This window comes from Panthera onca, chromosome B1 (genome assembly GCF_046562875.1).
Source record: "Panthera onca isolate mPanOnc1 chromosome B1, mPanOnc1 haplotype 2, whole genome shotgun sequence".
NCBI classification, from domain to species: Eukaryota; Metazoa; Chordata; class Mammalia; order Carnivora; family Felidae; genus Panthera; species Panthera onca.
Genome location: NC_138342.1, coordinates 67,896,305 through 67,913,744, shown reverse-complemented (window position 1 = coordinate 67,913,744; position 17,440 = coordinate 67,896,305). Strand labels below are relative to the sequence as shown.

At 39.3% G+C, this 17,440-nt stretch overlaps 1 protein-coding gene across 3 annotated transcripts in view; it reads left to right on the top strand.

Moving 5' to 3' along the window:
* Window positions 1-17,440, top strand: part of LOC132692355 (placenta-specific gene 8 protein) — a 194,158-nt gene that overhangs the window by 10,443 nt on the left and 166,275 nt on the right. Inside the window, exons 2-5 of one of the 3 annotated variants that reach the window (XM_060654708.2) lie at window positions 929-1,070; window positions 3,413-3,537; window positions 9,994-10,111; window positions 14,712-14,990. In XM_060654708.2, the coding sequence (XP_060510691.1) occupies window positions 959-1,070; window positions 3,413-3,537; window positions 9,994-10,098 (342 nt within the window). In that variant the 5' untranslated portion in view covers window positions 929-958 and the 3' untranslated portion in view covers window positions 10,099-10,111; window positions 14,712-14,990. Of the gene's footprint in view, window positions 1-928; window positions 1,071-3,412; window positions 3,538-9,993; window positions 10,116-14,711; window positions 14,991-17,440 lie in introns of those variants that run through there. The other 2 variants (XM_060654707.2, XM_078445980.1) reach the window with 2 other exon arrangements.

Sequence of the window (17,440 nt, the reverse complement as noted above, 5' to 3'; positions counted from 1 at the left end):
TGGTATTGCAGAATTGCTTGGTGTGGGAAAAAATACCACACGTTTGGTGAGTAGAAGTGGACTATTCTGTGGGTAGACAGAAAACAGGGGAGGTTTTCCTTTACAGCTGCTAATCAGAAATAAATTCAAAACAAAAGGGAACATATAAAAGAAACAAGAGGGGAAGGATGTGTGTGTACACAAAAGCTTAGGCTGGTGGTACAATTTTAGAGAAGCCTACTGTGTTCTGCAATTCACTACTTCTGACAATGATTATAAGTTGGTCATTTGTTCCCGTCTTGGGTAGATACCAGGTACCTGTCTAAAAACAGTACCAATAACCCTGTTTTGCTCCCTTACTCCAAGAGAAGCAATTGTTCCTTTGTCCAGTTCAGGGAATTCCTTCCCCCAGGGGCCTCCATCCTCTGGGGGGCAGAGATAGAAATCATCTTCTTCAAAGATCAGCCAGGATGGAGGGAGGTGGGCAGGGGATGCATTAAGTGGGTGATGGGTGATGGGTTTGTTGTGATGAGCACTGGGTGTTATATGTAAGCAATAAATCATTAAATTCTATACCTGAAACCAATATTACCCTGTATGTTCACTAAAGAGAATTTAAATAAAAACTTTATTATGTGCCTGGGTGGCTGAGTTGGTTAAGCGTCCGACTTCAGCTCAGGGCATGGTCTCACAGTTCATGAGTTCAAGCCTCACATCAGGCTCTCTGCTGTCAGCACAGAGCCGCCTTCAGATCCTGTCTCCCTCTCTCTCTCTCTCTCTCTCTTTCTCTCAAGTAAAAATAAAACATTAAAAAAAAAACCTCTCAATCAATCAAAAATGTCAGCAAGCAACTTAATCTAAGTTGTCACGCCCACCTTTGAAGTAGAATGCACCAAAACAGGTTTCCATGAGCGAACTTGACTACTTACACCAACTTTTTCCTTTTCAGACCACTGCTATTTCAGACCCTGCATCAAAAATGCAAGCTCAGTCACCAATGGTCATTGTGACTCAGCCTGGATATGGTCCTGTACCCCAGAACCCCAATTGGCAGACAGGCCTGTGTGATTGCTTCAGCGACTGTGGAGTCTGTAAGTGCTAAGAAACTCCCCTGTAATTGCCATGGGGGTGAATGATCAAAGGCCAAAGCCTTCCCTCATCCCTCCCTTACTGTGTAGTAAAGGTTCCTGGCTTATTACAGAGCACCTGGCATGTCAGGCAATGAATGGTAAGTTAAGAAAAAAGGCTTGTGCTGATTATAAGTTAATTTTTCTCCAGCACATGAAACAATAGTCTTACTTCTTATTTGTTTTTTACATTTTATTTATTTTTGAGAGAAAGAGAGACAGAGCACAAGTGGGGGGAGAGGCAGAGCGAGAGGGAGACACAGAATCCGAAGCAGGCTCCAGGCTCTGAGCTGTCAGCACAGAGCCCGACTCAGGGCTCGAACTCACAAACCGTGAGATCATGACCTGAGCCGAAGTCAGACGCCCAAACTACTGAGCCACCCAGGCACCCCAGTCTTACTTCTAAAATAAGTTCTGGGGTTAAGATAACAGTAACAAAGCTGATGATTCTCACAATGAGTGGATATGGTCTAATGATTATAAGTGGACCAGACATTAATTTAAAAGACACATTTCCAGTTTAACTTGATTTAAAAAAGAAAAGAAAAGAAAAAGGACTGTTTTGGTTATATATAAACTCATTACTTTATAGCTACATTGTACCCAGTACACAAGGGGTACTACTCATCCATGATTTCAACATGAGCTCAGAAAAGAATTATTTTAATTTCTATATTTAGGTTTTTTATATACCTGAGAATACAGAATTCTAAAGGCAGCCAGCTTCTGCCTTTAGAAAGAATCTCTGACTCTGCTTTGTTTTCTTTTTGTGAGATCTAAGTAAAGTTGGGGGAAAGTAGGTTTGGCGGGGGTGGGGGATGTTAGATGTCAAAGAACTTGGTTCTCAACACCAACAAAGAAACAAACAAACCTGCCTACAAAAAAAATTTTCTCTGGGGTTTATTTGCCTGCCTCAAGTCTACATAGTGTTCTGAGACAAGGAAAGAAAATACATTAACCTTTAACTTACCAGTGAAATTGAAATTTGGAATCAAGTTGACCCCTGAACAACCTAGGTTTGAACTGTGTGGTTCACGTATATGCAGTTTTTTTTTACCGGATAGTACTATAACAGTGTTTTCTCTTCCTATGCTTTTCTTAACATTTTCTTTTCTCTAGCTTACTTTATTGTAAGAATATAGTATATAATACATATAACATATAAATTATGTATTAATCAACTGTTTATGTTATAAGTAAGGCAATAGTAGGCTATTAGTAATTAAGTTTGGGGGAATTCAAAAGCTACACACAGGGGTGCTTGGGTAGCTCAGTTGGTTAAGTGTCTGACTTTGGCTCAGGTCCTGATCTCACCGTTCCTGAGTTCAAGCCCCACGTCAGGCTCTGGGCTGACAGCTCAGAGCCTGCAGCCTGTTTTGGATTCTGTGTCTCCCTCCTTCTCTGCCCCTCCCTCCCGTTCTCATGCTCTGTCTGTCTCTCTCTCCCTCTCAAAAATAAATAAACGTTAAAAAAATGTTTTTAAGTTACATGCAGATTTTTGATTGTGCAGGGGGTTGGGGCCCCAAACCCCTGCATTGTCCAAGGGTCAACTGTACATTAAAAAGCGCAGAGAGAGGGGCACCTGGGTGGCTCAGTTGGTTAGGCGTCCAACTTCAGCTCAGGTCACGATCTCGCCCTCTGTGAGTTCGGGACCCACGTTGGGCTCTGTGCTGACAGCTCAGAGCCTGGAGCCTGTTTCAGATTCTATGTCTCCTTCTCTCTCTGCCCCTCCCCCACTCATGCTCTGTCTCTGAAAAATGAATAAACCTTAAAAAAAAAAAAAAAGCACAGAGAGAAAAACTTACCTAGAAAATGGAACAGTGGTCTTGTTCATTGTCTCTCATTGTCTTACTGAATGACCTGGGGTGATGACTTACACATCTTGAGACTTTAGTTCAACATCTGCAAATCATAGTAATAGTAAGACTACATTCCTAAAACACTCTAGAGATGAATATTTAAATCTTCCAGCCCCTAGTATTGTGACTCAAATAAATGAATTACAAGTTCTAAATATAAGCTTAATTGCTTCATGGCAGGATTTCTTAATTACAACCCTGACCAAATCATTCTTCCTTCTTAAAATATTTCAGTGGTCCCTCATGACTTTCATAACCAACTCCGAGCACTCACATTTCATCATCCAGTCCCCAACCTGCCTCGTCCTCCAGCTTTATCCCCATCCCATCCAGCCATACTGAATGAACACCAGCCACGATTAGGGCTGCCATTCGTCAAAGCAAACTAATTTCAAACGCGGTGGGAACAGAGTGGAGTAACTTGTGCCTCTGGTTCCATGTGTCCAGGTCTCTGTGGCACATTTTGTTTCATGTGCCTTGCTTGTCAAGTTGCAGCTGACATGAATGAATGCTGTCTGTGTGGAACAAGTGTCGCAATGAGGACTCTCTACCGGACCCGATACGGCATCTCTGTGAGTCTCTTACAACACTGTGTCATTCACATATGCTCCCACCCTCAAAATAATCGCTCTAAACCTGGAAGCCATTTGATGGTGTCCATCACCTGAATTTGATTGGTAGGTGCTTCACATCATGTGCAACCTTGTATTCAGTTGCTGTGGCAACAGATCCTTTGGGTATGTGACCTCCTTCTAGGTTTCTGTTAAAGACCCTAGAACATAGGCAGCTCTCATTTGTGTGGATATCATACAATGGAAGGGGATTATTCAGAGTTTACCAAGCCCCAGGTACGTTACATATAGTTACCTCACTGAATGCTTACACCACCCCTGTAAAGTGAGTAGGTCCACATTTTATAGATGAGGGCTTTCAAGTTTTAAGAGGTGGAGTAACTTGCCCAAAGATACGCACCAGCAGCAGAAGTGGTCAATATTCAACTGTAACTTGCCATGCATACACATTCCACTCTACCACAAGCTATACTTTATGTAATAGGAGAATGTGTTGGTCAGGGCTTTCCAGAGAAACACAACCAAAAGGAGATATAGATGATATAGACATAGAGAAATCTAGATGAAAATAAAGAGAGAGATTTTAAGGAATTGATTCATAGAATTTTGAGGGTTGGCAAGTCCAAAAAGCAGAGGAAGCTGGCAGGCTGGGAAGAGTTGCAGTTCAAGTCTGAAGGCAACTTGCTGGCAGAATTTCTTCTTGCTCTGGGGCGGTCAATCTTTTTCTATTAAGGCCTTCAACTGATTGGATGATGCCTATCCACATTACAGAGGATAATGTGCTTTACTCAAAATCTACTGATTTAAATGTGACTCTTGTCTAAAAAATCTTCACAGAAACATCTAGAATATATGGGCACCATGACCTAGCCAAGTTGCTACATTAAATTAACATCACAGGGAACAAATGACTAGAATACTTTAGTAACTTATTTTATTCCATTGAAATTATTTTATTTGTTCATTTAAAAATATTTGTTAGTTTTTTATCACAAAAATAATATATGCTATATACATAATTTTATGACAAATTCAAACACTGAACTGTGTGAAGTAAAACGTGAAAATCTAACCCCTTTACACACAATTCCACCACTCAGTGATAAACTCTATTAATAATTTGGTGTGCACTCTCTTTTAGGTTTTTTTCCTATGCCTGCAAGGCATACAAATATAGATTAGATATAGCTCTAGCTATGGATGTGGACATATGGAGTTTGGGGGGTGAGGGACTCTTTTATTATAATTTGTTTTTATCTTTTAAAATGGTGTCATATCATACTGTAGCTTGGTTTTTTTCCCACTTAATATTTGGTAGACCCCCTTTATGTCTGTAATACAGAGCCTTTTTAATGTGTGAATAGTATTCCACCATATAGATAATTTATTTAATCACTTCCCTACTGATGAAGAGTTAAGTAATATTACAGATTAAATAGTTGTTAACACATATGCTTCTGTATAGGCACTGGTATTTTTGTGGAATAGTGTCTGAGATTAGATTGATAGACCTCAGTATCTGTACATTCAAAATGTGAAACTGTCAAATACCCCTCCAAAAATATTATATCAATTTATAATCCATTAACATTCTATGTGTGGCCAATATTGGATTTTTTTTTCCTTTTTCCCATCAGAGAGGCAAAATGATATTTCATTGTTGTTTAAGTTTTATTAGTTAAGATCAAGCAAATTTTTTAAACTTCTTCGTCTTTTTGCATTTCTTCTATAAATTATGTGTACATATCCTTTGTACATTGCTTTATTTAATTATGCTATATTGTTTAACATGAAGTTTATCTAGTTTTTTAAAGGCTTAGTCCATAATCAGCAGTTTCTGGATGGCTCAGTGTCTGACTTGACTCAGGTCATGATCTCGTGTTCTGTGAGTTCGAGCCCCACGTCCGGCTCTGTGCTGACAGCTCAAAGCCTGGAACTTGCTTCGGATTCTGCATCTCCCTCTCTCTCTCTGCCCCTCTCCTGCTCGCATTCTGTCTCTATCAAAAATAAACAAACATTAAAAAAATTTAAAGGTTTAGTCCATAATCAAACTTTCTTTTTTTTCCCTTTTTTTTTTAGTTTACATCCAAGTTAGTTAGCATATAGTGCAAGAATGATTTCAGGAGTAGAATCTAATGATTCATCCCCTACATATAACACCCAGTGCTCATTCCAACAAGTGTCTTCCTCAATGCCCCTTGCCCTTTTAGCCATCCCCCCACCCACACCCCTTTCACCAACCCTCCGTTTGTTCTCCATATTCAAGAGTCTCTTATGTTTTGTCCCCCTCCTTTTTGTTTTTAATTTTTTAATGTTTATTTATTTTTGAGAGAGAGAGAGACAGAGTGAGAGCAGGGGAGGGGTAGAGAGAGAAGGAGACACAGGATCCGAAGCAGGCTCCAGGCTCCAGCTGACAGCACAGAGCCCGACGCGGGGCTCAAACTCACAAACCGCAAGAACATGACCTGAGCTGAAGTCGGATGCTCAACCGACCGAGCCACCCAGGCGCCCCTCCCCCTCCTTTTTTTAATATTATTTTTGCTTCCCTTCCCCTATATTCATCTGTTTTATATCTTAAATTCCACATATGAGTGAAGTCATGTGATATTTGTCTTTCTCTAATTTCGCTGAGCATAATACACTCTAATTCTATCCACATTGTTGTAAATGGCAGGAGTTCACGCTTTTTGATTGCTGAGTGATACTCCATTATATATATACCACATATTCTTTATCCATTCATCTGTCGATGGACATTTGAGCTCTTCCTATACTTCGGCTATTATTGATAGTGCTGCTATCAACATTGGGGTGCACGTGCCCCTTTGAAACAGCACACCTGTATCCCTTGGATAAATACCTAGTAGTGCAATTGCTGGGTCATAGAGTAGTTCTAGTTTTAATTTTTTGAGGAAGCTCCATACTGTTTTCCAGAGTGGCTGCACCAGTTTGCATTCCCACTCTCAGTGCAAAAGGGTTCCTCTTTTTCCGCATCCTCTCCAACATCTGTCATTGCCTGAGTTGTTAATTTTAGTCATTCTGACTGGTGTGAGGTGGTATCTCATTGTGGTTTTGATTTGTATTTCTCTAGATAAATACATAAATATTTGATTTGATGCTGAGTGATGTTGAGCATTTTTTCATGTGTCTGTTAGCCATCTGGATGTCTTCTTTGGAAAAACGTCTATCCATGTCTTTTGCCCATTTCTTCATTAACTTATTTGTTTTTTGGGTATTAAGTTTGCATAATCAAATTTTCTTAATGCTCTTTAGGAGTCTGAAAAATTAATAACAGTCTGAAAGTGGGGTGCCTGGGTAGCTCAGTCAGTTAAGCGTCCAACTTGAGCTCAGGTCATGATCTCACTGTTCGTGGATTTGAGCCCCATGTCGGGCTCTGTGCTAACAGCTCAGAGCTTGGAGCCTGCTTCAGATGCTGTGTCTCCCTCTCTCTACCCTTTGCCTGCTCACACTCTGTCTGTCTCTCTCTCTCTCAAAAACAAATAAACATTAAAAAAAATAACAGTCTGAAAGTAAAACGTATTTGGTTTTAACAAAAATTTGGAAGATTGGAAGAAAGAGGAAGAATAAGGCATTCTAAAGACTTTATTTTGTATGACATTGATAGCTATGCATAATTATTTTCCATTTTTAAAAAAACAACTTTATTGATGTATAATTGCCTTATAATAAGCTGCATATATGTAAAGTGTCTGATTTGATAAGTTTATATACCCATGATACAGACCCATGAAACCATCCTCACAATCAAGGCAGTGAACATATTCATCACCTCCAAAAGTTTACTCATACCCATTTGTAATTCTTTCCTCTTTCCCCTCTCCTCTTCCCCAACTAACTGCCAATGTTTTCTGTCACTATAGTTTGCATTTTCTGCAGCTTTATATAATAGAACTATACAGTCTATACTCTTTTATCTAGCTTCTTTTACTCAGTATGATTGAGATCCATCCAAGTTGTGTTATGTACTCTTAAAATTTGTTAAGAGGATAGATCTCATGGTAAGTGTTCTTAACACAATGAAAATAAAATTAGTGGAAAAAGAAAATACTTGGATGGGAAATAAGCAAATAAAAAGATGCTCAATATCATTAGTCATTAGAGAAACATAAATGAAAACCACAATGAGATACCACTACACAACTAAGGGAATCACTAAAATTAATCAGACCAAACCACAGCATTGCCAAATATGGAGGAACTGAAACTCACATGCACTGCTGGTAGGAATGTAAAGGCATTTTCTTAAAAAGTTAAACACACCTACCATTTGAGCCAGCCATTTTACTCCTGGATATTTACCCAAGGAAATTTATATCCATACCAAGACTTCTATCAAATGTTCAGAGCAGTTTTGCTTGTAACAGCCCCAAACTAAATACAATCCAAATATCCCCCTGCAGGTGAATGGATAAACAAAGTGTGATATATCCATATAATGGAATACTACTCAGCAATAAAGAGGAATTGTTGATACACACAAAAACCTGGATGAATCTCAAGATAAATATAATTTTAAGTTGTGGGTAAAAAATGAAAGGAAATCACTAATCAGATAAAAATTAGTGGGACGTCTAAAGGGAACAAAAGGAATCAGGAAAGACCTCTGCAGCAAAAGGAAGAAAAGAACTAAAAAAAAGAAAAAAAAATTCAGTGAATACCAAACATAAAATAATTGGCTATCCCATGAGTGAGAGAAATTTAGATTTTTCTGCTGTGCTAACATATCTTTGCCTTTTGTTTACCCTTTAAGTGTGTCTTAGGGAATCTGATCTCTTGGAAGATAAGTGAAGAACTGCCCCAGTACTTCCCCCTCTCCTCTCCTAGGGCCCAAAGCCCACATCAGAGTCCTCTGTTAAGGTTATCTGCATGCTGTCTCCTGGGGCAAAGCCACAACAGGTGGCTCTGGACTGGCCCCAATGCGCAGGCAGGCTTCAGTTAACTTCGAGTCTTCTGCTCCCCAGCCTGTTCTTCCTCCTGAGTTTCCAGGTTTTTGAGTTCGCTATTTATCAAATGCTCTGCCCGTGACCCTGTTAGGTTTCAGGTTCCCTACCTCTGTTTTACTTTCTCCATCAGTGTAATCCTATCTGCTTCCTATTTCCAAAAAAGTACTCAAAATTTCTGGCCCACTAAATAACCCCACTCCTGTTTTCTAGTACAGCTTTAATTTATTTACCAAAGCTCTGCAAGCACATAGTTTTCTAGATTATCTATTTTTTTTTAAGTTTATTTATTTATTTTGAGGGGGAGGGGTAGAGAGAGAGGGAGAGAGAGAATCCCAAACAGGCTCCATGCCCTCAGTGCAGAGCCCAACTCAGGGCTCAATTTCACGAACAGGATCATGACGTGAGCTGAAATCAAGATCGGATGTTTAACGATTGAGCCAAGCAGCTGCCCCAGATTATCTACTTTTTGTTAAGAAAAACAGTAGTCCACAAACTTCTCTCCCCTACTGCCTCAGTCCCAGAACTCTGTGAGTGTTTCCCTCCGTATCTCCAAATCATAGACTGTATTGCTGCTTTTTGAGTTTTAAGTTTGGGGCATTGTCTATAGACCTCCCACTCTGAAAGATGAGAATTTATTTCCCTTTCTTCTCCTTCTCCACCCTCTCCCTACCCCAGTCCTTCCAATATTGTTATATGTAATTTGGGTTAAATCCATGTTTGGTACTTACATTATGAGACTTCTGTTAGCTCTTCAGAGTTGCATCATGTAGTGAACTATGATTGCCTTTCCTATTAAACTTTGTTTTTCCTGGTCTTAACAATTCTTGGCATTTTCATTAGTAACTCTCCACTTAGCCATGAGTAGTTTTCCACTGACTTTACCTCCAAAACTACTCTTTCCCAGTTTTCTAAATTTCTTTTCAACACATTCAACACATTGGACATTCTATCATTTTTATCTTCTTGATGAAATCACTCCCTGACTTAAACTACCCTTTGAACTAGTTGCTCTTCATTTCTGATGCTTAGATCTCACCCTGGGTTCTCCTTCACCATGAGCCTGGAGATTTCATTAGCTTCTTTCCTGGGTTAGGCTCCTGTTTCTTATATCCCACGTCTTCCTCTTTCCAGGTCTCCTCCCTCATTGTGATGGAGGTATCCTCACATAGCTTCCTGAGACAGGGATGAGGTGTGGGAAGCAAGAATTTTGAGATTTTACTTTCTGAAACTCTTTGTTTTTTCCTCTTACTGACAGTTTGGTTGATTGATATCTTCTATTTTCAATATTACAAAGTATAGGAAAACATTCGATGTCATAAAAAGAGGAGTTATACGGAAAAATCAATTAACATTTTCCTAAATGTATCCATCCAAACTCTGAATTCCAAGGATCGGTTCCTTCTGCTTCTCTTCAAAGTGTCTTGAAAATCCACAAGTTCTAACTTCCTAATAGGTGGATTTTAATTTCTATTTCTTTTATCTTTTCAACCAGGGATCCATTTGTGATGACTATGTGGTGACCCATTGCTGTCCTCAATGTTCTCTTTGCCAAATCAAGAGAGACATCAATAGAAGGAGAGCCATGCGTACTTTCTAAAAAAAACCTAATGGTAGGTTCCAGAAACTGTGTTTTTTAAAAATATATATAATTAAGGGATTTGTAAATTAGCATTATTTTGAGTAATGATTCAATAATAACAATTCTTTACATCTTTCAAATGTTGTCTTCATATAAAGATTGATCTTGGTTTCCTCTTATGAAGAAAATAGCTGTATTAGGTTACTTGGGCCACCATAACAATATAGCACAGGGTGGGTCGTTTACACAAGAATTTATTTCTCACAGTTCTGAAGGCTGGGAAGTCCAAGATCAAGGTGTGGGCCAATTGAGTTCCTGTGGGGGCTCTCTTCCTAGCTTACAGGTGGCCACATTCTCACTGTATCTTCAAATGGTGGAAAGAGATCAAGCTCTGGTCCCTTTTCTTATGAAGACAGTAATCCCATTGTGGGGGCTTCACCTTCATGACCTTATTTAAATCTAATTATCTCCCGGAGGGTCTGCCTCCTAATACTATCACACTGGGGGTTAGGGTTTCAACAAATGAGTTTTGCTGGGGGCACAAACATTCAGTCTATAGCAATAGCTTTATGTTTTGAAATCATATTTTAGTAAGTAAAGGGATGGTGACTTTTCTAGACTTCTCAGAATTCTCTTGATCCATTAATGAAGAACTTACCACTTGTAAAATAACAGAGTGTGGTGAGATACAAAAAAAGTAGAAAATAAGCCCCCTACTTAGACAAATTGACAAAAGAACTTGGTAAATAACTACAAAGTAGTAGAACAAATAAAAATTACATGCTTTGTAATATTTGAATTGATTGCAGCATAAAGCATCTATCAATAATGAGTTGAGTTTAAGCTGGAAAATCCTATTGGAAAAAGTGAATCCTGAAAGTGGTGGTTATTGAATATAGAATATTTGAAAATGCTATATAGAATCTGAACTTCTGACAATCAATCAACTCATTTCCAACTAATTTTTCCAGGATGCTCAGAATTAGCTATTGAAGATGTAGTAAAGTAGAAATAAACATGATTTTGTCAGTCCTCTATAGAATTTATCTTGAGTATGGGGAAAAAAACATTAATTTTCCCACTCTTAGTAATACATCACTTTCTTTTTCAAGGGAATGCGAACTCTGTATAGGTTAACAAATATAACTCATGGAGAATATATTTTAAAATATCATTTATTTAGCAGATAATGTATCAAGTACCTAGTACTATGCAGGACACTGCTAGGTCCTGTGGAGAACAAAAATAAATAAGCTGGTCTCCTTGTCTTTAAAGACTTTATACTCTAAAAGAAAGGATTAGATAGCCTTTAAATAAAATGACAGGTTTGACTAATGACTTTAGACCAAGTGCTATTTTAAGTTCAGAGGAGGGAAAGATCATATTCTACTGACATGTGTAAATGAAAGTTTCTTGGGGGCATCTGAATGTCTCAGTTGGTTGAGCAGTTGACTCTTGGTTTCAGCTCAGGTGATGATGTCATGTTCATCAGTTCGAGCCCCTGCGTTGGGCTCCATGCTGACAGAACGGGGCCTGTATGGGATTCTCTCTCCCTCTCTCTCGAAAGAAAGAAAGCAAGAAAGAGAAAGAAAGAAAGAAAGAAAGAAAGAAAGAAAGAAAAGAAAGAGCGAGCGAGTTTCTTGAAAGAAGTGGTTTTTTATTCTAAAGTGAATGTGAATATCAAGGTCACAATAGGAAAGAGATGGCACTGAAATTGTAATAGTACAAGGATTTAATGAAAACTACTTACAATAAAGGTGTGGGTGGGAGGTAGAGGGAAATGACCAGGGATGGTGCTGGAATCTAGGCTAGAGGCAGTTAAACTATATCACCCCTTAGGGGCACCTGGATGGCTCAGTTGGTTAAGCATCCAACTTCAGCTCAGGTCATGTGGTTCCCCGGTTTGAGGCCTGCCTCAGGCTCTTTGCTGACAGCTTAGAGCCTGCTTTGGATTCTATGTCTTCTTCTCTCTCTGCCCTTCCCCAGCTTGTGCTCTGTCTCTCTCTCTCAAAAATAAATAAAAACATTAAAGAATTTTAAACTATACCACCCCTAGGCCTCAGAGAGGCAAGGAAGGAGAAGTTACTTGAAACCCAAAGGAGTGAGCTATGAGAAGGAGAAGGCGGCCCTGAGAGGAACAGTAACCTCTCACTAGAAAGACAGGAGTAGCCTGGGGCACCCTCATAGGAAGGAAGTAGTCAAGAGAAAAAATACCCTGATCTCACTTTCTGATGTCCTCTCTAGGCTTCCCACTGGCTGAACCCACAGGAAGGCAGAGGGCAGGAAACTGGTGCTGTAATATACAGGTCAGCCTCCCAGAACATAGAGCAGGGAAGACAAGGATGTAAATGGATCAGATGGGACAAACATTAAGATTTCTGACACAAGATGTGGCTTTAATTAATAAAAATGGATGTGGCTTCTTTCTGTTTTTTCTTCAGCATTTTCACTCAGTTGCATTTTTTTTTTAATTTATTTATTTTGAGAAAGGGTGGGGGGTGGCGGTCAGAGAGAGAGAATCCCAAGCAGGCTCCAAGCTGACAGCACAGAGCCCCACATGGGGCTCAAACTCATGAACTGTGAGATCATGACCTGAGCTGAAATCAAGAGTCAGATGCTTAACCCACTGAGCCACCCAGGTACCCCTGGATGTTGCTTCTAATCAGCAGCAGCATTCGTGAAACTGTAGAAGCAAAAAAGGGAAAACATCTTTGTGAGTGTAGGTCCACTCAACTTGGTAGGAACATATAAGTAGGAAAACAATGAGAAATGAAAGACTTATAAGTGAGTTGGGCCATGGCATTTAATGTACTGAAAACTGGGCTGATGATTTGGCCTTTGATTTGGTAAGCAGTGGGGAGTTACTGTAGGCTTTATGTAAGGGGGTAACATCAATAGAGCTATACTTTAGAAGAATTAATCTGATAATGGTATATAGCACAAACTGGACAGGATGAGGTCAGAAGCAAACATGTGGAATTAGACCAGTTTAACACTGTTTATTTAAATAAGCACATGAGACAGGTTGGATGAAATATATACCCACACATACATAATGAATCCTAACATCTGACCTATTTCTTTTAACCCCAGAGAAATTATCTTACTGAATCAGTGGGTTTGAGGTAAAATACCTTGGTGGTCTTGACTCTGGTGCATCACCTTTGACCCTACATTATTCATCAACAGTGAAACTTTAGATATACAAACACCTGAAATGGGAGAATCAAGAGACAAAGATCAAAGAAGAACATGATTTATGTTAAGAATAGGTTGAAAAGGGGTACATGGGTGGCTCAGTTGATTAAGCGTCCTGCTGACTCTTGATTTTGGCTCAGGTCATGATCTCACGATTCATGAGATCGAGCCCCAGGTGGGGCTCTGCACTGACAACGCAGAGCCTGCTTGGGATTCTCTCTCTGCCCCTCCACCCTCAAAATAAATAAAGAAACACTTAAAAAAGTAGGTAAACCAAGGGGACATAAAAACAACTGAAAAAGCTCCCAATTGTGAACACTGGAACAATTGAGGCAACAAAGTAAAGTAGCATTAGATTATAAATGGAAAGATTATAGCCAAAATAAAATATCTATGAGTCATACTTCTATAAATACATGATTACACAAACAAATAAATGGGGGAGAACAGACGAATTTTCCAGAAGTACGGAAGAATTCCAAACAATGTATGTATGTGTTCCTCCCTCAAGGCAATGGAGTGTAACTCCTACCTCGTAAGAATGGGTTTGCAGAGTAACTTCCTTTCAAAGAGTATATATGAAAAGGAGGAAAAAAGAGTAGCCTTATAGTGGAGAAACCTGACAGAACTACTTCAGCCAAGTGACCAAAGTGAACCTCATCAGTGATAAGTCATGTTGGTAGCATGTCCCCTTGAAATGATGTGATGAGAATGGCACTCTACCTTCTCGGTCTTCTCTCAAAACCCCGTAACTCCAGTCTAACCAGCAGAAACACATGGGCCAAATCCAAACTGATGCATAGGTATTCTGCAAAATACCTGACCAGATCTCGTCTAAATTGTCAAGGCCATCGCAAACAAAGAAAGTCAAGAAACAATCACAGTTTGGAGAAGCCTGTGGAAACGTGACAACTGAATGTAACGTGCTGTCCTAGATGGGATCCTGGAACAGAAAAAAGACATTAGGTAGAAATTGAGAAATCTAGCTAAGGTATATGCTTTTATTAATAATATTATATATCAACATTGGTTCATTCGTTGTAACAAATCTACCATAGTAAGATGTTAACTGGTAGGGAAACAGGGGCAGGGGATGTAAGAGCCCCCTGTACTATCTTTGCAACTTTTCTGTAAATCTAAAATAATTCTAGGGCGCCTGAGTGGCTCAGTCGGTTGGGCGGCCGACTTCGGCTCAGGTCACGATCTCGCGGTCCGTGAGTTCGAGTCCCGCGACCGGCTCTGGGCTGATGGCTCAGAGCCTGGAGCCTGCTTCCGATTCTGTGTCTCCCTCTCTCTCTGACCCTCCCCTGTTCGTGCTCTGTCTCTCAAGTAAATAAACGTTAAAAAAAATTTAATTCTAAAATTTAAAGTTTATTGAAAATTAAAAAGTAGATTGAGGAAGCTCAAACCTATTCTTTGTGTATCCCTTATAGGTGAAAAGCTCTCACTGAAGCAACTAAAACCAGCAGGCATACACCTCTTCAGTTTGAATCCTTCTCTGCTTTTGCAAATGAAATATGACAGATATGCTTAATCACAATCAATGGGATAAAAGAATGGAATTTTGATTTATTTTAAATGAATGTTTTTGCTTAGTTTTGCTAAATGGTTCAGCTTAGTTTCTCCTTGCTTTCATATTATTAAATTTTCTGGCTTATGAATTTTGTGTTACATTTCTTATATAAACAAAATAAAAGATTTTACTAACAAGATACTATATGCTTCCTTGCTGTCAATGTCTTTAGGTCATTAGTTCATTTTAAGGGTCCACATCATCTTTTGTTCTGGTAGTTTGGTTTCTTCACAGGAGAGTTTGGTCCACAGTAACTCGGTTCTCTTTCATCTAAGAACTTTGAGATAGAATGAAAGACTATGGATAGCTATTATAAGACACTTACAATACATTTAACTAATACTTTTTCTCCTTATCATGTTACCCAATAAGTATTATTAATGCTGACAAAGTAACAACACTCTATGTCCTGCTTCCCAGCTGCATACACCTGATGGGTTCGTTGTGTTGATTTTCTTTCTCTTTTGAAAATGAAGTATCAGGACAAGTAACAAAAATTCAGTGATCAAATTCAGTATGACTATTTTGATTAAATATTGATGATAAATGTGTGAAGCAAGAATTTTTTTCACATTTATTACTCTCTATGTTCCACATGCAACATTTTGCCCTGATGAAAATCTCACTTTCCCAGTTCCTTTGGTTTTCCTCCTACCCTTGAATCCATTTCATTTGTTGGGGTAGGGGAAGGGGAGGCAAAACTACCGTACAGGTTTATTGTGAAATTTCAGAGAGATAAAATGTAAAGGCACCTACAGCGCACCTGTGTGGCTCAGTCGGTTAAGCGTCCACCTTGGCTCAGGTCATGATCTCATGGTTTGTGAGTTCGAGCCCTGCATTGGGCTGTCAGCACAGAGCCTGCTTCAGATCCTCTGCCCCCTTCTCTCTTTCTGCCCCAGCCCTGCTCATGTTCTCTCTCTCTCTCAAAAATAAATAAATATTTTTTAAAAATTAAAAAAATGTAAAGGCACCTGGACCTTAAGCTCAGCAAACTGGAGTGCTCTGCCCCTTCTTTTATTCACCTCATAGATTGTGGCGCTTTGCAAGGTTGTATCAGGGATCCGCTCCTTTTATAGCTCACGTTCTTCCTAGTGTCATCTACTCCTAAGGCTTCAGCTGCCTCCTATAAGTCAAGGAGGACTGTATGTCCAATCTCCCCACCTTACTATTGGTGTTCTAAATGACTCTTCAGCTGCCTACTAACCAAGTCCATCTGGATGTCCCCTAGGCCTTCTCTCTACCCAGCATGTCAAACGATACCACCACTTACTCAAATGTTCAAGATGAGAAATCCAAACATCGATGATTCCTGAGTTGTCTGATCACACCCTTCTCCCTTATCCTCACATCTAATCAGACACTGGCTTCTGTCCCTTAAATTCCACTTGACACCCCCAATGGATGACCTATTTTGTTTGTTGCTATATCCCTAGTGCCTAGAACAATGCCTGACACCTGCTAGATACCCACTCAAATCATTTATTGAATGAATCAATCTGACCTCTTCTCTTTATCTTCACTGCCACGAATGTAGTTCAAACCCTAATTATCTCTTTGGAAAATCAGGCACATAGCTCCTGAACTAGTCTACCTGCCTCTAGTAACTGCTGCTCCCATTACCATCTTTCCACTCCATCATATAAACTGCCTGCCACAAGTTAAACTATGAACATTCTGAAAAAAGACCCCAGATTTTCCCTGGTCCTTCATAATATAGCCTCAGTTTACCTCTTTAGCCTATCCTCCTGCCACTTCTTCACTCATATAATTCCCTATTTTCGCTACGTTCAACACACATACATTTCCAAATTTCAAATTCCACTGTTCATTGACATATATAGGAAAGCCATGGACTTTTGTATATTAACTTTGTATTCTACAACTTTACTATAATTGTTTTTTAGTTCCAGGAATTTTTTTTTTTTTTTCTGATTCCTTGGGATTTTCTGTGTAAACAATCATGTCAACTGTGAACAAAGACCGTTTTTTCCTCCTTCCCAATCTGTATAAGTTTAATTTCTTTTTTTGGTCTTACTGCATTCTTAGGACTTTCAGTATGATGTTGAGTAGGAATGAAAGTAGACATCCTTGCCTTATTCCTGATCTTAGGGGGAAAGATGCTGGTAATCTATTTTCTATTAAATATGATGTTAGCCACAGGATTTTTTGTAGATTCTCAATCTTAGGAATAAATAATCTAGCAATCTATTTTCTCACCATTTTAAAAAATGTTTATTTGTGCTCGCTTCGGCAGCACATATACTAAAAAATGTTTATTTTTGAGAGAGAGACAGAGAGACAGAGAGACACAGAGCATGAGTGGGAGAGGGGCAGAGAGAGGGAGATACAGAATTCAAAGCAGGCTCTAGGCTCTGAGCTGACAGCTCAGAGCCCGACCTGGGGCTCAAACTCATGAACTGTGAGATCATGACCTGAGCACCTGAGCCAAAACTAAGAGTCAGATGCTTAACCTACTGAGCCACCCAGGTGCCCAGTTTCTCATCATTAATATGATGTCAGTAATAGGTTTTTCTGTAAATGTTATCAAGTTGAGGAAGTTCTCTATCCCTAGTTGCCTGAGAGTCTTTA